The sequence below is a fragment of the Pleurodeles waltl genome, chromosome 1_2 (genome assembly GCF_031143425.1).
Source record: "Pleurodeles waltl isolate 20211129_DDA chromosome 1_2, aPleWal1.hap1.20221129, whole genome shotgun sequence".
NCBI classification, from domain to species: Eukaryota; Metazoa; Chordata; class Amphibia; order Caudata; family Salamandridae; genus Pleurodeles; species Pleurodeles waltl.
Window position 1 is genome coordinate 335,474,854 of NC_090437.1, and position 27,212 is coordinate 335,502,065.

General features: G+C 44.8%; 1 protein-coding gene across 2 annotated transcripts in view; it reads right to left on the bottom strand.

The window, feature by feature from the left end:
* The window catches only part of DENND4C (DENN domain containing 4C), a 1,359,979-nt gene that overhangs the window by 102,625 nt on the left and 1,230,142 nt on the right, over positions 1-27,212 (bottom strand). Inside the window, exons 28-29 of one of the 2 annotated variants that reach the window (XM_069239287.1) lie at positions 10,320-10,499; positions 8,493-8,688 (exon numbers count right to left, since the gene is read on the bottom strand). In XM_069239287.1, the coding sequence (XP_069095388.1) occupies positions 8,493-8,688; positions 10,320-10,499 (376 nt within the window). The remainder of the gene's footprint in view (positions 1-8,492; positions 8,689-10,319; positions 10,500-27,212) is intronic. The other variant, XM_069239298.1, reaches the window with a different exon arrangement.

Consider the following 27,212-nt stretch of genomic DNA (forward strand, 5'->3'; position numbering starts at 1 on the left):
GAGTGAGAGAAAAGGCATTACAAATGTGTCATGATTCACCGGTTGCTGGTCATAGAGGCATCAAGGCCACACAAGAACTGTTATCACGATTTTTCTGGTGGCCTACTTGGAAACAGGATATTGAAACATACGTTCAGGCTTGTCCCACATGCGCTCAAGTCAAGATTCCCCGAACCAGACCTGCAGGATTACTCCAGCCCTTGCCGGTCCCGCCTACTCCATGGCACACCATCTCTACTGATTTCATGTGTTCGTTACCACTCTCAGCAGGAAACCGGGTAATCATGGTCACTGTGGACTCCTTTACTAAGATGGCTCACTTCACTGCCTTGAAAAAGCTACCTACATCCCAAGAATTAAGCCAGATATTCATCGAACATATCTTCCGTCTTCATGGACTTCCTCATACTCTTATATCTGATAGAGGACCTCAGTACATTTCCCGGTTTTGGAGGTATTTTTGTAAGACACTAAACATCGATAGAGCTCTGTCATCGGGCTTCCATCCTCAGACCAATGGACAGACCGAGCGTCTGAACCAAGGCTTAGAACAATACCTTCGTTGTTTTTGCAACTCAACTCAAAGCAACTGGAACACTTATCTCCCTATTGCTGAATTCTCTTACAATAACTCAGTCCATAGTGCCTCCAAGACCACTCCTTTTTTCTGTTCTTATGGTTTTCATCCTACCTCTTTTCCTACTTCTTCTCTGTCTCCCACTCCCTTGCCCGCTATTACTCATTTTTCCAAACGTCTTCTACAAATCCATAGACTGATTCGTTCTAATCTCTTACACACCAAGAGATATATGAAGAAAGTAGCAGACAAGAAACGTAGGGCCACTCCGGACTACCATCCACAGGATAAAGTTTGGCTTTCTTCTAAATTCTTACCCTCACGTCTTTCTCAGAACAAATTCACACCTCGCTACTACGGGCCTTTCCGTATTCTCCAGTTGCTTAATCCTGTCACTGTCCGTCTTCACTTGCCTCACACGTGGAAGATTCATCCAGTCTTCCATGTCTCCCAACTCAAACCTTATGTACCAGATCCGTATTCTCGTCAGTTTTCCTGTCCTCCTCCTGTCTTAGTGGATGATGTTCCTGAATATGAGGTTCAGGAGATTTGTGACTCTCGTCTTTTTCACACCCGTCTGCAGTATCTTATTCATTGGAAGGGTTATCCTCTCAGTGAATGTTCTTGGGAAGATGCATCTTCTGTTCATGCTCCTCTTCTGACTCAGCGCTTTCACCGTTTATTTCCTTTCAAACCAGGGCCTTCGGGAGGGGGGCCTACTGTCGCGCGGCGCGAGCCGAGCGTTCGGCTCGGGCCGCGCTTCGCGTCTTTAAGACGCGGCGCGCCCCGAGCCTTTCCTGCACCCTACGAGGCCCCAGGGCTTACTTGGGGCCTCGCGCTGCTCTCTCCCTCCGTCTTGTTGGGGTCTCCTGACCCCTCTTACCTGTTTGGGCTCCTTTTCTTCTTTTTCTGTCTTCTTCCTTTTTTGGGTCTGTTTCTTACTCTTTCCTTTATGTCTTTTCCCCTTCCCAGGTTACCCTTGTCTTCCCAGCATTCCTCCTTCCCTATTCTCTATGGTTTCTGCTCCAGTCTATTCTATCTACTTTTCCCTGTCCAAGATGGTGTCCTTTTTCTTCCTGTGGGTCACTTCCTGTTTTATGGTATTTAAGGGTGGTGTTTTCTTTTCCTCTTTGCGCTGCAACACTCTCCGTTTCAGTTAGTGTCCTCGCTCCTGATTTCCTAGCCTTTGGCTCTGGATTTCGCCATTTCTGTGTTTTTACGTCAGTTCCTTTGATTCCTGTTCCTCTGTTCTTGTTCCAGGAATCCTCTGCGAATCTTCTTGGAGGTTTTTTCCTCTTCTTCTGAAGGGGTTTTTTCCCTCTGGCGCTACTTTCTCACGGTCACGGTCTGTCCTTGGCGTTTCCTTTGCCTACAGCACCGTGGCTACCAGAAAGAGTCACCCCTTTTTGGGCCAAAGTCGAACTCTCAAGATCCACGCCTCAAGATCTGCAAACTCCAGGCGCAAGCAGCACGTGAGTCGTGACAGTAGCCCGGGAATCCTTGAATCTCTCCAAGGCAGAGTCCGCTTTGTCTCGAAGAGACGTGCGCCATCAAAGGGCATATCCTTTCAGACAACAAAATGGTAATAGCAAAAAGCTGAAAATAACACCCCCAAATTTCAACCAAAAATCTTGTTCTCAGGGGACATAAAATGTAACCTGAACTACTCCCCTGCTGGAGTGTTGCATAATAGCTTTCGTTGACCTTTTTCATTGCACTGTTAGAGGTACTGTGAGCAGTAGTAACCAGATAAATTCATAAAGGTCTGAACTTATTCTCCAAGATAGTTTACCTAATTCTTGTAGAAACTAAAAGCCAGTGACACAGACTAAATGTTAGAAAATGAGGGCTGGAGAGCATCACAGAATAGTTAGAGCTCTAGAATTACAGAAAGATTTTTACTGGAAAAAAGATAGTTTAAGACCCAAGGATCATTGTGGATTTTTTTTTTTTTACTAGTTTCTCTGGAAGTTTGCTTGAATCAATGCCCACAATGGATAATGCACAGACATTTAATCATTTGTATTTAAAGACAAATGCAAGACTTATAAAGTAATAGCTGACAAGTTGGCACTGACAGTGTGCACAGCTCTCAAGAGGAAGTACATACTAAAGACAGGTGTAAAAAACTGTCTCTCTATATAGTGCACTAAATTGAGGTAAACTGTGCAGAGTCCAGAGTACCCCCAAATTGGTTTTGCACACGCAAAGGTAGATTAGACTAATTCACTATTTGTGGTAGTGTGGGCATTCAGTCAGGATCATCAGAGGGTAGTGCTAAGCATTTGTTGGTACTCACAGAGGCAATAAATTAGTCACACACTCAAAGATTAAATCAGAGACCAATTTAGAAAAATAACAATTCTTTTTATATATGTTTCAAACCCAAGAACTTTATAATCAAATAAGTAGACTTTTATGCAAATACTTTGCAGTTTCAGAAGTCAACAATTTCAGCAATTTTCAGAGTTCTCTCAATGTTGTCTATGGTGGGAAAACAATTTTCAGCAAACACAGGGTTAACAACTACTTACAATGGTCGAGCTCAGGGAGCAAAGGTGGGCACTGGGCACTGATCAGAACCACACCAGCAGGTCACACCGGGCAGCACTAGGGCAGCCGGGTCAGGGATGCAGTTAAGTATTGGGTGCCCAATGGTTCTCTATGGGAGTTGGACATTGTGACAACAGGCTGCAGGCTCGGACAACAAACAGGTAGATAGACTTGGGGTGCTTGGTGATGTAGGTGCACCTTTGGTCCTCTTCTCCCGCGCCCAGGAGCAACTGATGCAGGGGCGTCCTTAAGCATCAGGTTTTCTCGTCCAGGAGCACTCTCGGTCAGGGGGGTGCAGTGGTTGCTGAAGGTGTAGGGTTTTCTCTCACTACAAGGCTGCAGGAGAGAGGCCTGTGTGCAGAGACTGCAGGCAACTTGGAGGAGTTCAAGAGGGGTGACACCTGAGTGGACTTGGACTCCAGACAGCTGGGGAACTGGGCTGGCACCATAGGTTGGCTTCACTTTGTGTTGTGGTCGCCGGGTCAGTGATCACTTCGGGTGACGGGTCCTTGCTGCTCTGGGGGCTGCAGAGTCCTTTCTTGAAACTCTGTTGCAGAGCAGTTCCACTGTTCATGGGAGTCTGAGGCTTTGTAGAAGGCATGCAGTCCTCTTGAGTTTCTTGGAGGCTCAGCTGCAGGCTGAGTCATCTTTTGGGCAGAATCCGTCGAGGTCAGCAGGTAGGCCAGAGGGTCTGGTTCCAAGTCAGCTGTTGCTTCTTTTCCTCTTCTGCAGGTGTAAATCTTTGTCTTTTGCTTCTGAGGTCATCAGGATCTGAGGTCTAGCATTCAGGGGTGCCCTCTAAATACTCAATCTAGGGATGTTAGAGGGAGCACCATGTGGTAGACACTGGGCTGCCCACTTTTAGGGTGACTACACCTTTTCAATGCCCACTTCTGCTGGGAAGTGGGCAGTGGTCTAATTCCTTCCAAGCAAGCTGGAGGAGTTTAAAAAGTAGTGTCCCTAAGGAGTGGGAATGGCATGAAGTGGGCACACTTCCTAATCTAACTATTTTTCTGCCTGTGCTGCTGCCAAAAGTGGGGTCAGGACACGGGGTCGGTCATCTCCACCATCTGAAGAGACCTGGGTCGTATTAAAAAGGCTCTAAGGCGCCCTCTGGGTGTAGTTATTAATACATCCCTCACTGGCATTAGTGAGGGTTTATTAATCTGAGATGTTTGATATCAAACATCCCTATGTTTGATCATGTAGCTGGGAAACTCGTAGTGACCACTGTCCAGCACATGCATTTAAAATGGCTTCCCTGGTCACTTACTATGTCTCAGAAGACATATGTAATATATTGCGTCCTGCCTTAGGGCTAGAAGGCCTGCTAGAGGGGGGACTTACATATATTACATGCAGTGTTGGGACACATGGCACACAGGCTGTGTGCCATGTCATGTTTTCAATTTTGGAAGCACCTTGTCACACAGCCTGCAATGGCAGCCAGCATAAAGTTGGTGCTGGGTTCCTCAGAGTGGCACAAATAGTGCTGCTGCTCTGAGTGGCCCTCTTCAGTACCCATGCCCTAGGTACCAAGGATACCATTAACTAGAGACATACAGGGGGCTGAATGGCCTGGTCAACTGGGGATCAAGTGACTTGTTGTCTTGTTTAGGGAAGGGACACTGGCACTGGGGACAGCAACTAGAATCCAGCTCCCTGCAACAGGCAATTCAAAAACTTCAATTTCAGAATCTAAGACCATGATTACAAAAATCTGGCCCACAAGCTATACATTTCACACTCTCCCCATTGTCATTGTCACAGGGAAATAGCAACTACCAGAATAATGCACCCCATCAAATTTGTTAAGCAGTCTCTGATGCAAAGCTGTATATATCCCTACTGTATTCCTCTCTCCCAAAATAATTAGTCTTCACTAGACTACTTTAAAAACTATTACAGGTATCCTCTGACCTTCAAATACGAATAATCACAGTCACTTCATAGTTTCAGTAGTACGTGAGACCCCACAACTTACTGGATAGTCTGCAATCTGGCCCCTGGTGGAATCTGTTACTGCACAACTTGATTACCATCCTGTTGGCAGCAGCTGGAGGAAAACTTTAATGTTATCCTGATCTGTCCACTGCATTAGATACAGTGCAAGGACCAATTCCCAGCCTTTTGTGAACTGTGGTCCATGTGTCTTATTTAGCTCATCAGTGATTCCAACCATTTATTTAGGATGAGAGACATGGACCATTCCAATCTCCGGAACCCACAGTGAATTGTTGTCTTCCTAAGGTGTTACCATTGACACCTCCCCACTTTTTCAAGTTTTAATACGAGTCTTGTAGTTTCACTCTTAGACAAGAACATACAGGTTTACCTATGTGTCAATTGCAACCAAGATGACACTGCCCTCTTTAAGTGAGGTACTGGATGAAGTAGCTGACTGGATGAACTCCAGCTGTCTTAAGCTGGCCAAGGAGAAGAACCTGTGGATCATATGCTGTACCCAGACGGTAAAGCAGTACCCTTTTATTTTCATGCAGTAGGGTGCGGATAAAAGCAAAAAAAGACACACATGAAGACTTTAGCATAATTTGATAGGTTTGTGCCTTGTACTGGAATGCTGCTTTTGGTGAATGTGAGAACTCATGACGATGTGGCTGGCGTGCAGCTATCATTTAATCGAATGTTTCCCAAACATACCATTGCTGCTCTTTTCTTGCGATTTCCACCTGACTGTCTCCTGTGAAATGAGCCGCCTGGTGTGTTTCAACATCAATAAATCCAACAGGGACAAATTATGGGTTTAACCTTTGTTAAAAAACTCACACATGTAATCAAGCGGCACCTTGCCTATAATGCCACAAAGATCTCACTCTACCTTGGAACCAGTTAGAGAGTTCCAGGTTTCTGCCTGGGGCTTGTTAAGGCAGCATGGGTCCCGACCTGGCATCTCCGCTCACCTCACAACGTCCCACACTCCTGCAGAACTACAACAGGCGGTAGATCATTCTCGCACCACGCCGCCAAAACGTGGAACACTCTTCCCACCCACCTGCGCCAGACCAAAGACCTCCTTAAGTTCAGGAAACTTATCAAGACCTGGCTGTTCGAGAAGTAGCAGCACCTCCACCCCCCTTCTCGCTCCTCCCCTCCTCAGCGCCATGAGACCCTCATGTGTGAGTAATGCCCTTTACAAATTCCTGATTGAGTGACTGACTGAAAATAAACACACCTAATCTAGAATCTAAACCATTCAAAACAGAAAGCTGGTGAAATCAAGCTAATTGCACAATGGAATTCAACATCCATGAATAAGAGATTGACAGCCTTCAGTGTGGCAGGTGTCACATCTGTATCTGCCAGGCCCTGGCATTTGGTCATACAGTAGGTAAATGTCTATAGAGATCAGACCCAAAAGGAACTGTGACAGTCTCATCTTGGTTAAGTCCTATGTGACAGTCTGATCACACGAATGTCACTTGCAATATTAGATTTAATCAAATTCCAGATTTTCACATCCAGCTTATTTACCTATGAGTTAGCTGGGCTCCTTATAATTATCTTTCTAATCTGCCCCATTGGGTGTAATTTACTGTCAAATCAGCGTGTAAGGAGGTGTTTTACCCACTCAAAGATGGCTACCAGCGAATCTCGCTGCCTGTTACCTCTCTGTGGCAATGTACACCACTGGACCTATTGACAGGAGGACAGAGCCAGATGGCCAGCCCAGTGAGTAAACCTTATGGCTCCCATGGCACTTCCACAATTATGATGTCCGGTTGCCTCTCTGGTCACCTACAACAGGCTTTCGCCTCCACTTTGGCATCAGCCAGTGTGAAGCTCTAGTGAGATGCCGCCAATTTCCTTGGCAGTCATCTCTGCCTATCCCATAATGTTTTTTCATATTCTTTAGGTTGCGGTTAGCTTCTGGTATTAGTATTATTATTAATATGGCTATATTTTACTCATTATTCTGTACATGTTATTTCTCTATGGTTTTATGTTGCTGTATTGTTACTTTTTATTCTGTTCATATGTTCTTTCTCTTTGGATATCAGCATGTTCTGAGATGTTTCATTCATTTCATTGTTTTATTGTTGCTTTAAGGGGGAAGATGTGTTGTATTTAAGTTTCTTTAAGAACAGAATCATATTTGCATCAAACAGAATGTTTTTCTCTACTTCTGTACGAGAAAAGCTATGCAGCTGGAGTTTTCAGATCTACACCTCCTAGGGCTTTTGATTAATAAGTGTGCTCATTACTTTTGTCTTTGTGTTGAAGGACTTATTGTGAAGTCGCATCTCTTTTTTTGAGGTCTCTGTGCCACTGCACTGCTGGGTTCATGAGGAGAGATCAGAGTCATACATCAAATGCATTAAAACAGCAACAAATTTGCAAATTAAAAAATGTGTTAATATTCAGAACCAACACTTGAAGGCAGAGAGTGCATTGCATATGGTCTACAAAATATGGTGCAAACCTCTTTATGGTAACACCGTTCTACGCATACCTTTCAGCTGCTGGTATATACAGAAACTCATGGTTGCCAAAACTATGTATAATGTCCTGCCTCAACTTTAAGTCTAAAAGCAGAGCACCTGAATGTTTTAATTAAGAACTCTGCCTTGCAAAATTAAGTCTCCTGGCCCTGGGAGTCTACTGAAAAGAGCAGATGCTATGGAGGCCATCCCAACTCCGAATCCAGGGCTCCATCTACCTTTACATGAACTTCCCATTACTGTCTTTCAGCAAAAGTGGATGTACTAACTCAATCTTCCACCTTTTCATTCTCCTCAGTGAGCTGAAGCTCATCAGGGTCTTTGATACAACCCCCCACTCATCCTAGGGCTCGACCCTATGCATTCCTTCTCATTTACCACCATTCTTTCAGTGACTCAGGGAAGGAGGCAATGGGCAAATTCAAGGTGGGGTTATTACAGACCTGATTACCACCCACCCCCTGCTAGGAGAGCTGATACCCACTAAACAAAAATAAATATAACAATTTAGAGGGATAAGCATCACCAACCTGGGTATCCTTGGTGTTTCTCCTCTGACTTATAGCTTGAACTTCCTACCTCCTTTTACTCAATTGTGATGCTCTCCATAGGAGACTAAAGCTGCTAAACCACCAAAGGCAACTTTTATTTTTTTAAATATGTAAAGGCAGGGAAAGGGTGGGGACGGGGCTGAGGACAGGTCTTCCCTAACCTAGTCCCAGGCCTTTATAGTCATGGTACTCACACAACATTTTGCCTAATATTACACATGGTCTAGACTCAATGTAACAATGAATAATACACCCACAGCCCATACCCGAGTTGTACTGTAGTCTAAATAAGTATAATACAGATCTCAGCTCCCCTCTGTACATCGCAAGGAAATCCATTCTACTACTCACCATAACTTCCTGGAGGCTATTTGGAAGGCTCACTGTTGAGATGCCATGAGAGGGTCGCTGTGAGAAGTCCATGTTCTGCAAAGTACCTCCAACACTGTGGCTTCGAGTTAAAGACACTCCTTGCTTTGTCATACTGTTTGCTACAGATCCTTTCTTTGTTGTAACATCTCCAATTCTTTCCACTGGTACATCACTTCTGAATAAGGCAAGGAATTGAGTTAACAGCAGTCACTACATCTTCTGGTGTCTAGTATGATACTATTGGAAAATGGAGTCTTACACAATAAAAACATCAAGCGGCCCTCCACCTACTCAACTTATTCTATTTCACACATTTTCTATTTAGTTATCCTGAAATATTTTAATAGATTTGCTTAGTATCTACTTTTGCTCACCCACCGCTTTCAGAAATGTGCTCTTTACCTTCTGCTCAATACATAATGAAACCTTTGCATTAACCACCCATTAAACAACAGGCCTATCCTTTCAAACTGTGTGCAGACAAAGGAGTGGAGAAGCTTGGAGAACTTTTATTCATTACCTCAGAACTGGAAATCTCAGCCCTCAGGATTATTTCTCTGGTAGTTTTGATATACAAAAGCAATAGTACATAAAAGATGGGCAACCTAGGGATGTTTGCCCTTTATAAGGTCCAATGCTGACATAATACAATTATAGCAAATCCAGACAATCGACAACTCAGCCTAAAGGTAAAAACAATACTAACGAAGTACATTTTAGTGCTAAAGGAACCAAATTTACACCCCAGAAATAAAACAAATATATATATTGCATTAATCATTCGACCAAAAGAAATATTCAAACTTGTTACATAATCTGCTTTGAAGAAAATTTGAATTTTGAAGCCTTCTGAAGGTTAAATATACATTACGAACATTGTCAAAAGTGACCACAGAGTGATTAAATGAACCCTACCAATAAACGGAGATGAGTTTCCAAGACTTCAATAAATTATGAGATATAAGAATCACTCTTACTAGCCGGTTTCTAGTACCTGCCCTCTGTATGCCACAAGCGTACATTTGTGTACACATATAAGTTATATATTTTGTTGCAGCAATGGTAAACTCTATCATATCTGACTAGAGGAAAAGCAGAATGAATATTCAGGAAGGACTACAACAAAGAACAATAACTTTGCATTCCTATTTTTGGATTGCAGTCATAGTTCTAAATTATTAGCATATGCCACAATTTATCTTACATTATTATGTAACCAACTATGATTTAACAAACTTCAACTTGCCTGAAAAGCTTTAGAGGAGAACATTTGTTTTACACACACACTATCCCAGTGGTTTATTACACTGAGTAGCAAGGAGAGGGCCAGATAAATCATTTTGTGGCATTTTTACAAGCCATGATAAACTAACAATGTATTTTGCATGCTCAGAGTTCAGTCTTGCGCCTTGCTGGCCATGTTAATGTGTGGGGGCAGTTGGCGAAGGCAGTTGAGAGAAGCAACTGTTAAGCCTAAGACCTTGTTGGTCGCGCTAGTCACCAATAAACACTTGATGTAATACTGCTTTAACTTGTGGAATTTACTTCAGGAAATATGCAAACGTAACGCTTTTATGTCATGTGGAAACTCACTTAATATCATCCCATCAGTCCAGACCAGACACCCTAAGCAATCCATGGTAAAAGGTCAATAAGTGAGGCAGTTTCTTTAATCGACTGATATTAAGGTTACAGAATACCATTACGTATGCTAAAAGACTGAGCAAATGGCCAAACTGTAAAGATTTAAATAGATTCAGACACTTTTTTGGGAAACACAGTACTTGGAGTAGAAATTTTAATCACCTCTGTTCTTGTGTAGAACTTGATTCTTCAGCAATTGTTCCACTGGACTTTGAAGAATCCGCAAAAGAGATCAAATCCTTTGATGCACAGAGCATAGATTTATTTTCTGTTGGTTCTGTTGTCAATGTAATATTGCCGCTCTGTAAGCTATCTCCAGAGTTACTTGGTTTAAGGAAGAGACTAAACAAAAAGATAAGAAAACCACAAACATCAAATGAAACAACAACTCCATATGTAAATTCTGTAGTAGTAAATATACACTTTAAGAATGTATTCCAGTCAAGACATTTGATTACGTGATACAAATCAGTCAAAGGTTCACTGTCTTTTGAACTAAGACTGACTAAGCTTGCTCAACAATCCACCTACATTCCGACAGCACCAACTACTATAGCCTAAGGTTGCGTGGCTGTGCACTACTTCAGGTTACACAGGGGACCTATGTTCCTGCCCTGTGATTTTTAATCAGCAACCCAACAAGGTAGAATTTGTCACTTCAAATGACGCAGTTGTACTATTTATCAAATTAAAATGGTTTGGAAAACGAAAATCATTTACACTAATCATTGCATTTCGTTTTACTGTAAGAAACACCACTTCTTCTAACAGATGGATTGTGCCAGGTTTAGAGGATAAACACCTAAGTTGTATTATCTCCTTCACTACTAACCTCATGGACCTTCTTTTTAAACCAACTGTTGAAATAACCTGCTACATCGGGGACAAAAACTGTACCAAAATATTTTAAAGAGAAAAAAAAGGCCAGAAGACCAACCATGCCTTGCTACCAAGCCCTTTATTGCAGCTTTATTTAATACCCACTACAAGCCTTACTACTACATCTGAACACAAGCAAGAGGCCAGAAATAACTGCATGGTCAGGGCAAAGTACTTTAGTTGAAGTGGTGTTTGCAATGGAAGAAGCATAATGGTACAAACACTGCTAATGTTACCAAAGATAAATCTGCCCTTGCTCTACATGGTGCAGTATTTACATTCCCAAAGCTAGGAAGCAACTGCCTAGAAAAGAACTGTAGGACACATAATTGTAGCTTATGCTTATCCAACCATCAGATGACTATGTTTCACAGGACTGCAGGAAACATTCCGTATTTGAGTTCTAATTTGCAAACGTGATGAATAGTTTTCAAATTTACTTAGGTTTTATTCAAATATAAAATCATGTTAAAAAATTACAAATACAATCTGGTCTACTACACCAACAAGGTTTTTAAATAATTCGGTTTAGCAAATGAAACAAGATTTGATTGTTAATCTAGTAATCTCCCCTTAAATATTTCCCTCGTGGGAGCACTTGAGGAGGCTAAACTAGGTCAGTCACTGGCCAAGTCAACATTTTTTTGTTCCAAGAGATACACACAGAGACTTCAGAGCTGCGCCCTAATTGTTGGCTTTATCACTTTAATCGGAATACCAACTAATTTTTTTTCTAGTCATTTTATTCCATGAAGGTAATGATTTACATTAAACATTTAGTTTTATTTCGTAATGGCCTGCTTGTTCTCTGGATATTCTACTGAATCCTCCTTACTCAGTGGTTTTAGAGCAGGGTCTGAAGAAATAGTCCACATCTTTCTTCTCTTTTATTGTTTAACAACATAATGTGGTAAAAATGAGAGCTAATGAGCCACATACACTTTCTACTGTTCTCAGTTTTGGGTTCACTCTTTTATAGTAATTAGGTTTTGTTCTGTATGGTTCCAAGAGAGTACCCAACACAATTCTTCTCTCATTACACAGGACATTAGGAATAGAAAAGCAGTGGAGAAAAGCTTTAAGAGGCAGGAATGTGGTATTTGGTTCCAACATGTTAAATAAAGTTATCTTCTGTGATTGAAAAACTATTGGCGTTGACAGAGTATCAAAGCTCTCCATCGGATTATTTATTAGCTTAGCTGGATGGATAACTTGAGGATCCTGTGCAATGACCCAAATGCATAGCGCTACCTTGCTATCAATAACATTTCATACATACCAGAGCAGATACTGAACTAAGTGTATATAAAATCTCGTAACACAGACTCTAACCCAAAATTAAGTACGTGGATGCAAGATGGATTCTGCCTGAGGGTAGCAGTCTAAAACCACAAGGCCATGTGACCTGGAAGAAATGACTGTTTCTGTTGAGAAACAGAACACTTTGCGGCCTAGAAAGGCCAGTCCATGGCACAAGTCGTGAGCCATGCATATGACTGGGATGACTTAAGAAAACTAAAGGGAGAGCTTTGGCTAAATTAAGCTGAACCTTTGAATATGAGAGGGTTTCAAAACGTAGAATGTTTGACAGAGCCAGCTGTAGAGTCTGGTCCCTCAGTAACCATTTCCCTAAGTAAACTTGCAACTAATTATGGTATAAGTGGTAGTTGACAGCAGCCAAAGTGAGAAGCTCATGCAGCGAATCTTTTTGTAAATTCTGTGGTGGGGGTAAGAGGCAGATGCATTTATGCCCACAGAAAGTCGTTTGTACTAAAATTTGTAGACTAGACAGGAGAACACAACATTAGAGCCACGAGAAGGTCATGGGGGGGAAAAAAAGTAAGTTATCTTCATGATGACTTTTTGTGTCTTAGTCCCCATTCTAAATAAAACATTGGCAGCTGTCACAAATTTGTGGGTGCACCAGACGATACCTCCCACAATGTTAATTAAAAATGACTTCCATATATGCATAGCCCACCACGCACAAGACTAATCCTGTCAACATTTTATTTACCTCTCTTACCTCAGATGTTAATATTGGCTGACGTGAAAATTGCAAGTAAACCGAGGCAGAAACTGCGATGAATAACTAGTCCAGAACATATCAAAAGGGTCCTTATACAGCAGTAATAAAAACATTTTCTTAAAATTTTGAAAAAAAAATCCATTCCTAATTATTGTGAAAACTTTACTTAATAAACTAGATATATGTATGAAGATAAAGCACACATTTAAGCCAGACTTCAAATAAGCATTTTGATTATCACCTATAGGCACTGCAATGAAAAAGTTATGCAGAAAAACGTGTGCTTGGTTAGCTTTCAGGCCTTTGTGGCTGAAATATGCCAACAGAAAGCCAGAAATGTTAATCAAGCTCTAATGAAATAAGCCAACATATCCTACACATGAAGCAGCAATTTCAAGATCCAGAAATATCAAACACTTTCCAGCATGTTAAATAAACATTAGGCTTAGGCAGCTGAATTTCAGTTGACAAAAAATAGGCATGAAGATAGGTTCTCTTTGCAATGAAAAGGCCAGTAAAAGGAACTTATGCATGTGAGAAGGATTTTGTCGCAGATAGAGAAATTAAGTACCCAAAGTATAAGTTGCTTACCTTCGATAAGGCTATTTCTGGTTTATACATAACCTTACTGAAGATTCATTAACTTAACAGTTATTTCTGCACGCCTCGAACTAGTCCGTAGATTCTTCACAGTAAGCATCATTTCTACAAGTTTCACTCACCCAGAAAACATTTTGTCAACAATGGCACTTGAGCACCTTTAAATGAGCATTCAGCGTGTACAAAACAGCCATATACGTGAGTCTTAGATCTGAAGCATTAACGTTTGACAAAAGTATGTAATGACAACCATGCAGATGAAAAATGTCAGCAATTGGGACACACCTGGAGACAGTCTTTAAGGTAATGAAAGCTCTAGTGGATTGGGCACGAATGCACCCTAGAAGGATCTTTCTTGCCAAAGTTATAATAGACCTTGATAGGGGATGGTCACTTGGTCATTGCCTTGCCCTTTTAAGGTCAAGTGAAGCCCAGAAACAGCTGACCATTCACTCTCTCCTGATGAGTGCAGTAAATGTAGTAAGATGCCACATGTATGAAGTCCAGTCTATGCAGCAGCTGCTACTCTCTGACAGGATGTGGAGGAGAGAAGACTGGCAGAAATGTAATAGCCTGGACCACTTGGAATACTTTGAATAAAAATGATGGGCGGTGCAAAGAATTAACTTATCCAGGAAGGCCACTGGGAAAGTTTGAGGAACCAATGGGTCTTAAGTTCTCCAACCCTCCAAAAAGAAGTTACTGCCACCAATAAAACTAAACGTAAAAGTGGAATGGGCAACTGTGCACCAGTCAAAGAGGGATGCCTTCAAGAAAGTCAAAATGAGATTTGAATTCCAATGAGGTGCAATAACCGGAATTGGAGGAAAAAAGTTAAGCATGCCTTTTGCGGCACTGGTGGCAATTTATAAAGGGAAGACTGATCAGACAAACTTGGCAGTCAGATAGATCTTATCTGTAACAACCACCAGACCTTGCTGTGGAAGAGAATGCAAATCTACAGACATCAGAAAGCCAAATTTTAAAGGGGTTGATAACTTACGACTCCACATCTGAAAGAAATTAGTCATGCAAACTATCTACATGGGTTTGGTACAGGGCTTTCTGGCTGCCAAGAAGACATTTGTGACCTCATCAGGAAGATAAGCATACTAAATGGTACCGTTCAGTCTCCACATGTGCATCTGCAGTGACTGTGGTGGAAGATCTACCATGCTGGTGCGAGAAACAACCTATCTAAAAGTTGGAGTGTTCTGCTCTACATGGTAGAGAAATGGGTAAAGAAGTGCCAGGTGCCAACATATCAGTGCACCACATCCTCAGAGCCCAGTATGGGGAGATCAGAATCAGCTAAGCTTGATTCTCACGTCCCTTCCTCAGTACTTTTGGCAGAAGAGTGGACCAGCAGAAACACCAAATGCCTGCCTCAAGCCAGTTGCTCTTGAAGGAATCCTTCAGGAAACCATTCAAGGAACGTGTGACACAAAACTAAAAACACTATGTTCCAAGCTGTGGCAAAGAGGTATACAAACAGAAACCCCAAACAGAAGATCACCTGTGTCACTTTAGGGTGTAGCTGCCACTTGTGGTGTTCCAATGAGAGGTGACTGAGAGCGTCCACTTCCACAGTGACGGAGCCTACAAGGTGAGCTATTACTAGAAAGATCCAAGTTGAGGCCACTTCCACAGATGCACTGTTCCACAATGGAGTGTCCACAAACACCATACAGTCCTGCTTCCTAATGTAATGGATGGTGGAGGATGGCAAGGCAGAATGTGAATGTTGCTCCCTTTGATGGATGGAATAAAAGTCTCCAAGTAGGGTAGTGTAGGAAGTTGGCTCTGTATATACTATCTCAAAGTGAGAGATAGTGTGCACAGAGTCCAAGGGTTCCCTTTAGAGTTTGATAGTGGCAAAATTAGATAATACTAATGCTCTTTTTTGTGGTAGTGTGGTCGAGCAGTAGGCTTATCAGAGGGTAGTGTAGAATTTGTTGTACACACACAGGCAATAAATGAGAACACACTCCGAATTATCTCCAGGCCAATAGGTTTTCAGATCGAAAAATATTATTTTCTTAATTTATTTTAGAATCACAGGATTCAAATTTTAGGTAAGTACATAAATTGTAAGGTACTTCACACAGGTAAGTATAGCACTTTGATTTAAAAGAGTAGTATACACAGTTTTGGTAAAAATGGCAAATAGCTATTTTAAATGTGGACACAGTGCCTACATCAACAGTTCCTGAGGGAGGTAAGTATTGGTTAGTTTTTCAGGTAAGTAAGGCACTTACAAATTCAGTCTCCTGGGCATAGGCAGCCCACTGTTGGGGGTTCAAGGCAACCCCAAAGCCACAGCACCAGCAACACAGGGTTGGTCAGGTGCAGAGGTCAAAGGAGGGCCCAAATAACAGGTGCCTATGGAGAACAGAGGTGCTCTGGTTCCAGTCTGCTAGCAGGTAAGTACCTGCATCCTCGGGGAGCAGACCAGCAGGGTTTTGTAGAGCACTGGGACACACACACACTCAAGCACACAAAACACACCCTCAGCTGAACAGGGGCGTCTGGGTGCAGTGTGCAAAGTAAGTGTCGGGTTTGTCATTGAAAACAATGGAGGGACACGGGGGTCACTCTGGTGATGCAGGCACGGCATAGGCGGGCTTCTCAGGCCAGCCACCAACTGGGCTAGGATGTGGCCCGCCTGCTGGTCACTCCTGCTCTCGGTCCTGGGGGCTGCGGGTACAGTGCTTGGTCTAGGCGTCAGGTTCCGTTGTTACCAGGCAGTCGCGGTCATGGGGAGCCTCAGGATCCTCTCTGCAGGTGTCGCTGTGGGGGTGCAGGGAGGTTGACTCAGGGTGTCCACGTCGTTGGAGTCGCCTGGGAGTCCTCTCTGCAGTCTTGGTTGTCCTGAACTCGAGCTAGGGGCGTTGGGTGCAGAGTCACGCTTCTGGCGGGAAGTTAGAGTCTCTTTAAAGTTGCTTGCTTTGTTGTTGTTTCTGGACAGAGCCGCTGTCCTTGGGAGGTTCTTCGTCCTTTAGGTGCAGGGCAGTCCTCAGAGGTGACTGGTCCTGCTCGATGCGTCGCTGTGCAGGTTCTTTAAATCTGGAGACAGGCCGGTAGGGCAGGGGCCAAGTCAGTTGTTGTCTCCGCTGTCTCTGCAGAGCTTTCAGGTCAGCAGTCCTTCTTTCTTCAGGTTGCAGGAATCTGATTTCTTGGGTTCAGGGTCACCCCTAAATACTCAATTTAGGGGTGTGTTTAGGTCTGGGGGGCAGTAGTCAATGGCTACTGTCCTTGAGCGTGGCTACACCCTCCTTGTGCCTCCTCCCTGAGGGGAGGGGGGCACATCCCTATTCCTATTGGGGGAATCCTCCAAAACCAAGATGGAGGATTTCTTAAGGCAGGGGTCACCTCAGCTCAGGGCACCTTAGGGGCTGTCCTGACTGGTGGGTGACTCCTCCTTGTTTTTCTCATTATCTTCTCGGGACGTGCTGCCAAAACTGGGGATTGTGTCCGGAGAGGCGGGCATCTTTACTAGCTGGGATGCCCTGGGTCACTGTGACAACAGGCATGAGTCTTTAAGGCTCACCGTCTGTGTTACAGTTCCTGCAGGGGAAGGTGAGAAGCACCTCCACCCAGTGCAGGCTTTGTTCCTGGTCACAGAGTGACAAAGGCATTCACCCAATGTTGCCAGAAACCGGTCTGGTTGTGGCAGGCTGGCAGGAACTGGTCAGCCTAACACTGATGTTTGGACTGGTATACAGGGGGCATCTCTAAGATGCCCTCTGTGTGCATTTTTCAATAAATCCCACACTGGCATCAGTGTGGGTTTATTGTGCTGAGACGTTTGATACCAAACTTCCCAGATTTCCGTGTAGCCAATATGGAACTGTGGAGTCGTGTCTGACAAACTCCCAGACCATATACTCTTTATGGCTACCCTGCACTTACAATGTCTAAGGTTTGGCTTAGACACTGCAGGGGCCTAGTGCTCATGCAACTATGCCCTCACCTGTGGTATAGTGCACCCTGCCTTAAGGCTGTAAGACCTGCTAGAAGGGTGACTTACCTATGCCACAGGCAGTGGGTGGAGAGCATGGCACTCTGAGGGCAGTGCCATGTCGACTTAGTCTTTTTCTCCCCACCAGCACACACAAGCTGTGAGGCAGTGTGCATGTGCTGAGTGAGGGGTCCACAGGGTAGCATAATACATGCTGCAGCCCTTAGAGACCCTCCCTGGCCACAGGGCCCTTGGTACCACGGGTACCAGTTACAAGGGACTTATCTGTGTGCCAGGGCTGTGCCAATTGTGGGAACAAAGATACAGTTTTGGGAAAGAACACGGGTGCTGGGGCCTGGTTAGCAGCATCCCAGCACACTTTCAATCATAACTAGCATCAACAAAAGGCAAAATGTTAGAGGGTAACCATACCAAGGAAGGCATTTCCTTACAGGTAGCCTGGATGTGCAGGCTCTTCTTGGACCAAAGGCACCACACTGTCAAGGTGAGAATTCCAGCTAAGTAAGAGACCGAGAATCTGGAGGGCTGAAGGGCCAATGCATTAAGAGGACGGAGCGATTATACCCTGAATGTCCTGGGCTCTGTACTTTGGGGATTAGGCCTAAAAATGCACCATGCCCTGAATGGCTATAATTAAGTGGAGGGTCTGAAAAGGAGTCAGGTAACACTTCGGCACGTGGACTCCAATGATGTTAGGAGGTTGCATGTGGCATGGATGTGGGTAACCACTGCTTAGGCAAGCCCGCTTTCAGTAACCAATCACTTGAGGTAGGAGAAGACTGGAACATGTGAGCTCCGAAAATTTGCTGGAACCACCACCATCAATTTCATGGACACCTAAGGGGCAATGGAGAGGCCAAGAGGAGCACAGGGAACTGGAACTGCTCATTCCCAACTGGGAACCACAGATCGCGTCTGCAGCTTGCAGGACGGGGATGTGAAAGTAAGTGTCACTTAGGTCCAACACTACCAACCAATCGCCAGGGTATAAGGCAGACTTCTGGGCCAAGATGAGCATTTTGAGTTTGCTGCAGGAAGGTATTACGGGGGCAAAGGTCTGAAATAGGGCGGAGGCCTCCATCCTTTTTTAGGAACCAGAAAGTAGCAGGAAGAAAAACCAAGACCTACTTCTGTTGTTGGCGCTCTATCCATGGCTTCTTAGGGAATGTTAAGAAATGACCCTGCTGTAAGATCTGCAACACCTACTTGTCCAAGCTGATAGCTTGCCCCTCTGGCATAAAGTGCCTGATCCTGCCTCTGAAAGAGTCGCTAAGGACTACACTAAAGATGTTTGTAGCCGACAGGAGACAGAGGGGTGACAATCTTTGGCTATCAGCTGTCCCTAGAGCCTATGAGCACTAAAACCACAGCCATGAAACGATTGAGGGGAGTGCTGAGCAAACTACATTTGTTGGAAATATTGAGAACCCCTAATGAAACCACTGAGGGGGTTTTATTGTTGGAGCGGATGGTGTAAGGGGGGCAGACAGACCCAAGGAAGGTGCCATGGCCCTGCTTTCTTTTAAGCGTTCAAGGCAGAATTTGCCTTGTCCCCAAAAAGACTGGTACCATCTAAAGGCATACCCATGAAACTAGCATGGGTGCTGCCTGAAAACCAAGCGGACTATATTCACACATTCCCCCAGAGGGCAATACTGGTGCCAATGGCTCAAGCAACAGAATCAGCTGTGTCAAGGCAGCAATGTACTGCAGATTTCCCCGCACCACGAACACCTTTAATGGCCATGAAATGGCAAGGGCTTCCGCAGGAACAATTGGTAGAACCTGGGTAACTGAGTCCCACAAGATGTAGACAAGCAGTCTAGAAGGCAGCTGGCATTTAAAACCCACAAGGCGAGACTGGTGGATGAGAATGAAAATGTCACTTACCCAGTGTACATCTGTTCGTGGCATCAGTCGCAGTAGATTCGCATGTTCTGCAATAGCAATAGCTCGCCATCTGGTGTTGGGCCGGAGTGTTACAAGTTGTTTTTCTTCGAAGAAGTCTTTCGAGTCACGGGACCGAGTGACTCCTCCTTTTGTCTCCATTGCGCATGGGCGTCGACTCCATCCTCGATTGTTTTTCCCCGCAGAGGGTGAGGTAGGAGTTGAATTGTAGTAATAGTGCCCATGCAATGGAGTGACTAAGTATGCACTTATTTAAGGTTGAGATGATACATATATAAATAATTGAAGGTAACTTCCAAACTGCTACAGGCTCCCGGGGAGGCGGGTGGGCACATGCGAATCTACTGCGACTGATGCCACGAACAGATGTACACTGGGTAAGTGACATTTTCAGTTCGATGGCATCTGTCGCTGTAGATACGCATGTTCTGCAATAGACTAGTAAGCAGTTATTTCCCCAAAAGCGGTGGATCAGCCTGTAGGAGTGGAAGTAGTCTGAAATAATGTCCTTAATACAGCTTGACCTACTGTGGCTTGTTGTGCGGATAACACGTCTACACAGTAGTGCTTGGTGAATGTGTGAGGCGTAGACCATGTGGCTGCCTTACATATTTCTTGCATTGGGATGTTTCCTAGAAAGGCCATGGTAGCACCTTTCTTTCTGGTTGAGTGTGCCCTTGGTGTAATGGGCAGCTGTCGTTTAGCTTTAAGGTAGCAGATTTGGATGCATTTAACTATCCATCTGGCTATACCTTGTTTTGAAATTGGGTTTCCTGCATGAGGTTTTTGAAATGCAATAAAGAGTTGTTTAGTCTTTCTGATGTTCTTTGTTCTGTCAATGTAATACATTAATGCTCTTTTGACATCTAATGTATGTAGTGCCCTTTCAGCTACGGTATCTGGCTGTGGAAAGAACACCGGAAGTTCCACTGTTTGATTTAGATGGAACGGTGAAATAACCTTTGGCAAAAATTTAGGATTGGTCCTTAGGACGACTTTATTTTTGTGTAGTTGTATAAAAGGTTCCTGTATAGTAAACGCCTGAATCTCGCTTACTCTTCTCAGGGAAGTAATGGCGATGAGAAATGCCACCTTCCAGGTTAGGAACTGTATGTCGCAGGAGTGCATGGGTTCAAAAGGTGGACCCATAAGTCTAGTTAGGACAACATTTAGGTTCCATGAAGGAACAGGTAGTGTTCTTGGTGGTATAATTCTCCTAAGGCCCTCCATGAATGCTTTAATGACTGGTATTTTATATAGGGAAGTTGAATAGGTAGTCTGCAGGTATGCAGATATTGCTGCAAGGTGAATCTTAATGGAAGAGAAAGCTAGGTTAGATTTTTGTAAGTGAAGCAAGTAACCCACTACATGTTCTGGAGTTGTGTGTAATGGTTGTATTTGATTAATATGGCAGTAGCAAACAAACCTCTTCCATTTACTTGCATAGCAGTGCCTGGTGGATGGCCTTCTTGCTTGTTTTATGACTTCCATACATTCTTGGGTAAGTTGTAAGTGCCCGAATTCTAGGATTTCAGGAGCCAGATTGCTAGATTCAGCGATGCTGGATCTGGGTGTCTGATCTTTTGGTTGTGCTGTGTCAACAGATCTGGCCTGTTGGGCAATTTGATGCAGGGTACCACTGATAGGTCTAGCAGCGTTGTGTACCAGGGTTGCCTTGCCCAAGTTGGTGCTATCAATATGAGTTTGAGTTTGCTTTGACTGAGTTTGTTTACCAGGTAAGGAAGGAGAGGGAGAGGAGGAAAAGCGTAAGCAAATATCTCTGACCAGTTCATCCATAGGGCATTGCCTTGGGATTGTTTGTGTGGGTATCTGGATGCGAAGTTTTGGCATTTTGCGTTCTCCCTTGTCGCAAACAAGTCTATGTGAGGTGTTCCCCAGAGTTTGAAATAAGTGTTCAGTTTTTGGGGGTGAATTTCCCATTCGTGGACCTGTTGGTGATCTCGAGAGAGATTGTCTGCGAGTTGATTTTGTATCCCTGGTATAAACTGTGCAATTAGGCGAATTTGGTTGTGAATTGCCCAATGCCAAATTTTTTGTGCTAACATGCTTAACTGCGTGGAGTGCGTCCCTCCCTGCTTGTTTAGATAATACATTGTTGTCATGTTGTCTGTTTTGACGAGAATGTATTTGTGAACTATTATTGGTTGGAAAGCTTTTAGTGCTTGAAAAACTGCAAGAAGTTCTAGGTGATTGATATGCAGTTTTGTTTGATGTACGTTCCATTGTCCTTGTATGCTGTGTTGATCGAGGTGTGCTCCCCACCCTGTCATGGAAGCATCTGTTGTTATTACGTATTGTGGCACTGGGTCTTGAAAAGGCCGCCCCTTGTTTAAATTTATGTTGTTCCACCACAGAAGCGAGAGGTAAGTTTGGCGGTCTATTAACACCAGATCTAGAAGGTGACCCTGTGCTTGAGACCACTGTGATGCTAGGCATTGTTGTAAGGGCCTCATGTGCAGTCTTGCGTTTGGGACAATGGCTATGCATGATGACATCATGCCTAGGAGTTGTAATACCATCTTTGCTTGTATCTTTTGTGTTGGATACATGCGTTGTATGATGGTGTTGAAATTTTGAATTCTTTGTGGACTTGGAGTGGCTACTCCTTTTGATGTGTCTATTATGGCTCCCAGGTATTGTTGTACCTTGCGTGGCCGAATCTTGGATTTTGTGAAATTGACGGTGAACCCTAGTTTGAAGAGGGTTTGTATGATATGATTTGTGTGATTTGAGCACTCTATTAACGAATGGGCCTTGATTAGCCAGTCGTCTAGATATGGGAACACATGTATTTGCTGCCTTCTGATGTGTGCAGCGACTACCGCTAGACATTTGGTAAAGACTCTTGGTGCGGTTGTTAATCCGAAAGGCAGTACCTTGAATTGGTAATGTATTCCTTTGAATACAAACCTTAGGTATTTCCTGTGCGATGGGTGAATTGGTATATGGAAATAAGCATCCTTGAGGTCTAAAGTTGCCATGTAGTCGTGCAGCTTTAGCAATGGCAATACTTCTTGTAGTGTGACCATGTGGAAGTGGTCTGATTTGATGAAAGTGTTGACTACTCTGAGGTCTAGGATTGGTCTCAGTGTTTTGTCCTTCTTTGGTATCAGAAAGTACAGTGAGTAAACTCCTGTGTTTATTTGTGTGTTTGGCACTAATTCGATTGCATTCTTTTGCAATAGTGCCTGCACTTCTATCTCTAGGAGATTGGAATGGTGTGTTGTTAAATTTTGTGCTTTTGGTGGTATGTTTGGAGGGAACTGTAGAAATTCTATGCAGTAACCATGTTGGATAATTGCTAGAACCCAAGTGTCTGTAGTGATTTTCTCCCATGCTCTGTAATAATGACCTATTCGTCCCCCCACTGGTGTTGTGTGGAGGGGGTGAGTGACATGTGAGTCACTGTTTAGTAGTAGGGGTTTTGGGGCTTTGGAATCTTCCTCTATTTCTAGGGAATTGCCCTCCTCTATATTGTCCCCGAAAACCTCCTCTATACTGTCCTTGGTAACTGGACGGTGTGGCTTGTGAGGTGCTGGCTTGTGTGCTTTGACCCCGAAACCCCCCTCGAAAGGGCGTTTTACGGAATGAGCTGTAATTCCCTCTGCTCTGCGGGGAGTAGAGTGCGCCCATGGCTTTGGCAGTGTCCGTATCTTTTTTGAGTTTCTCAATCGCTGTGTCCACTTCTGGACCGAACAGTTCTTTTTCATTAAAAGGCATATTGAGAACTGCTTGTTGAATCTCTGGTTTAAATCCAGACGTTCGGAGCCATGCATGCCTTCTGATAGTTACAGATGTATTAATTGTCCGTGCAGCTGTATCTGCAGCGTCCATGGAGGAGCGGATCTGGTTGTTGGAGATGGCCTGTCCCTCCTCAACCACTTGTTTTGCCCTATTTTGGAAGTCTTTGGGCAGATGTTCAATGAGATGTTGCATCTCGTCCCAGTGGGCTCTGTCATAGCGCGCAAGTAGTGCCTGGGAGTTCGCGATGCGCCACTGGTTTGCAGCTTGTGCTGCGACTCTTTTACCAGCTGCATCAAACTTGCGGCTTTCTTTATCTGGGGGTGGTGCATCTCCAGATGTGTGAGAGTTGGCCCTTTTCCTAGCTGCTCCTACAACAACAGAGTCTGGTGGCAGCTGTGTTGTGATGAAAGCCGGGTCTGTAGGAGGCGGCTTATACTTTTTTTCCACCCTTGGTGTGATTGCCCTACTTTTGACCGGGTCCTTAAATATGTCTTTTGCGTGCCGGAGCATACCAGGGAGCATAGGCAGGCTTTGGTAGGAGCTGTGGGTGGAGGAGAGTGTGTTGAACAGGAAATCATCCTCGACCTGTTCTGAGTGGAGGCTTACGTTGTGAAATTGTGCTGCTCTAGCCACCACCTGAGAGTACGCGGTGCTGTCTTCTGGTGGAGATGGTTTTGTAGGGTATGCCTCTGGGCTGTTATCTGACACTGGGGCGTCGTATAGGTCCCATGCGTCCTGGTCTTGGTCACCCTGGCTCATGGTGGTGTGAGCTGGGGAGTGTGATGGCGTTTGTGCTGGTGAAACGTTAATCACGGGCGGAGGAGAGGGTGGTGGTGTAACTCTTTTCACCACTTTTGGTTGTGGTGCTTGTTCCGTCTGGAACTCCAACCTTCTCTTTCTCCTAATGGGGGGAAGGGTGCTTATTTTTCCTGTCCCCTGCTGAATGAAGATACGCTTTTGCGTATGGTCCGCATCAGTTGCTTGTAGCTCTTCCTCAAACCTATGCTTCTGCATTTGGGAGGTTAGCGAGTGCTCTTCTGTATAAGAGCCTGAAGCTGGGTCGCTTGCAGTTTGTTTCGGCGTCGAAACTGTGTCTGCGTGTTTTTTCGGCTCCGAGGTGACTTTTTTCCTTTTCGGGGCCGAAACCTCTCGGCGTCGATCTGTTTCAGTGCCGCTGTCTCGGCGTCGAGCCGTGTCCACACCGGCATCTCGGTGTCGAGGCTTGTCTCCAGCACTTTCTCGGTCCCGAGAAGGCTGCGTGCCGGTGTCTCGACCGGAGTCGGACGATCTCGGCACTGTTTGGGCCTTTTTCGGTGCCGACGGTCGGTCACCGATTTTATGGGTTGAGCCATGGCCTGGTGGCAGTGGCGTCCCCTGGGCCTTGTAAATGTTTCTTTGTGTGGTTTTCGACGTCTTACTCACGGTTTGTGTATCGTCGAATCCTTCGGAGTCTGAGTCTTGGATCGAGAAGGTACCTTCCTCTTCCTGTTCCTCGAACTCCCGTCGGGCTGTCGGTGCGGACGCCATTTGAAGTCTTCTGGCTCGACGGTCTCGGAGTGTTTTTCGGGACCGGAACGCACGACAGGCCTCGCAGGTGTCTTCGCTGTGCTCAGGTGACAGGCACAGGTTGCAGACCAAGTGTTGGTCTGTGTAGGGGTATTTATTGTGGCATTTGGGGCAGAAACGGAACGGGGTCCGTTCCATCGGCGTTCTTCAGCACGCGGTCGGGCCGACCAGGCCCCGACGGAGGATCGAAAAATTACCCCGAAGGGCACCGGAGCTCTTCGATCTTCGATGCGGTGTTGAATGTAAGTATGCCGATCCCGAACGCAACAATACCGACGAAAATTTTCCGAAATTAACTATTTTTTCTGTTCCGAAACTCGGAGCGACAGGAACACGTCCGAACCCGATGGCGGAAAAAAAACAATCGAGGATGGAGTCGACGCCCATGCGCAATGGAGACAAAAGGAGGAGTCACTCGGTCCCGTGACTCGAAAGACTTCTTCGAAGAAAAACAACTTGTAACACTCCGGCCCAACACCAGATGGCGAGCTATTGCTATTGCAGAACATGCGTATCTACAGCGACAGATGCCATCGAACTACTTGTTTCCCGAAGGTCTCAATCCGCATGAACTCTTGGGCAGGAGAGTAGAAGGGTTTTAGGTTCAACTTTCTAGCTGAAGCCTGAACCATCAAGCTCTCTCTGGTGTGGGATGCTAGGTCAGAAGGTTAGAATCCAGCAGTGCAGATTGGTAGAAACACCAATCTGGTGTTTGATTGCAGGCTCTGAACAGGGCTTAGCTCAAGCCTCCAAGAGGGTATCAGTGACAGCCTCATTAATAGGAAGAAATGGCTCAGAGCTGGTCTGTTGTAGGTGGAGCATCTCACCCAGTAAGCACATTTGCCATCTCTTGGGTGGGAAGCTTCTGATCTAGGATCTCAATCTCCCTCCGCATGACCATATCAAATGATCCACTCTCTTGTGTGGCAGGGTGTGGGGACGAGAACAAGCCAGTGTCTTGAGTAGTGTCCAGTCCACTAGAATCCTGGAGAACTTCATACCAACTGTCCTTATGTTAAATGTGAGCAAATTAATCTCCAGCATCATATATGCCATTATCCGAATCAGTACCAATAAGGTCATGCATAAACTATTATCTTCCCATGAGACAAGGGCACAGTGTCCATATAAGACGGAATGACCGTATTAGAAAGAGTAAGTAGTGCCAAGTGCCGCCTTGGCATAAGTAAGGAGTATGAGTTAGCAGTCAGCAGCGACAGATCCTGCTCTGGCATGGGTAGTGGCACCAGAGAGGAGACCAGCACAGAGGTCAGCAGAGATCTGGGATTGAATCCAGAGGGCCCAAATGGTGCCAAGGAAGGGCCCAATGGCAGAAGTCCAGATAGGAGACATCTCTGCTCCTTGGGAGGGAGTTTGCGTCTTGCCACAAATGTGGAACATCGCCTTTTGAAACGCCTGTTTTTGTAAAGGAGTGGGCTTGGGCCCTGGAAATTAAGGGTGGTGTAGGCAGGATCAGGAACTGGCTCCAAAGCAGACTTTGGGTGTGAGTCCAAGGGGTTACATGAAGTCCTCACTCTCCCTTAAGCGACAGAGCAGCAAGACTTGGCAGGGTTCCACTTCAACATCTTATGTTTCATCTTGGGCTTACCCAAAGACCTGGACCTTGGCGATTACCTCTCAGGGGAACGGCTATAGGAGCAGGACAGGGATCTTCCTTGTGACTCTGACAGAAATTGAGTCTTCCATTGCTTGGCAATGAAGCGCTTCTTCTCGTGCTCCTGTATGGACTTTTGGTGAATCAAGGCGCAGTCGTTCCATGTCTTGAGCTTGTGGTCTGACCCAAGACAAGACAGGTCACCCAAATGGGGGTGTGTCACAGACTTCTGTTTCTGGTATTCCCCACAATACTTGTACCTGTGGATTTAGGAGGGATCGTGTTTCTGGCACACTGGAAAGAATTTGGAAGACAACTTGAAAAATGCAATCTGAGAGAGACCAAGGGCTGCTCAGACTCCATGTCTGTGGGGGCGGAAAAGAATGAGTGTGGTCCATATAGGCAGTGCACATCACTTCGAGTGAAAGGGATTTGACGCAAGGCCATAAGCACCGAGCTGTCAGCACCTCTTTGTGGTGTGCAGGGAGACTGCTGAAGATTTTCTAGATTCAGTCCGACCCCTGAAGGTTATTCAAGAGAACTGGAATTTGCGGTTAGAAGTCTCTATCAGAAGAGGTATAGTTTGACTCCTGTGGTACAATGAGCAAGGGACACACATCATTGCACACCCGTCACACTTTGGTTCAGATTTAACAAAAGATTGTGCTGGTGCTTCCAAAATGCACATCTTCGCCAAGTGACACAAACAGC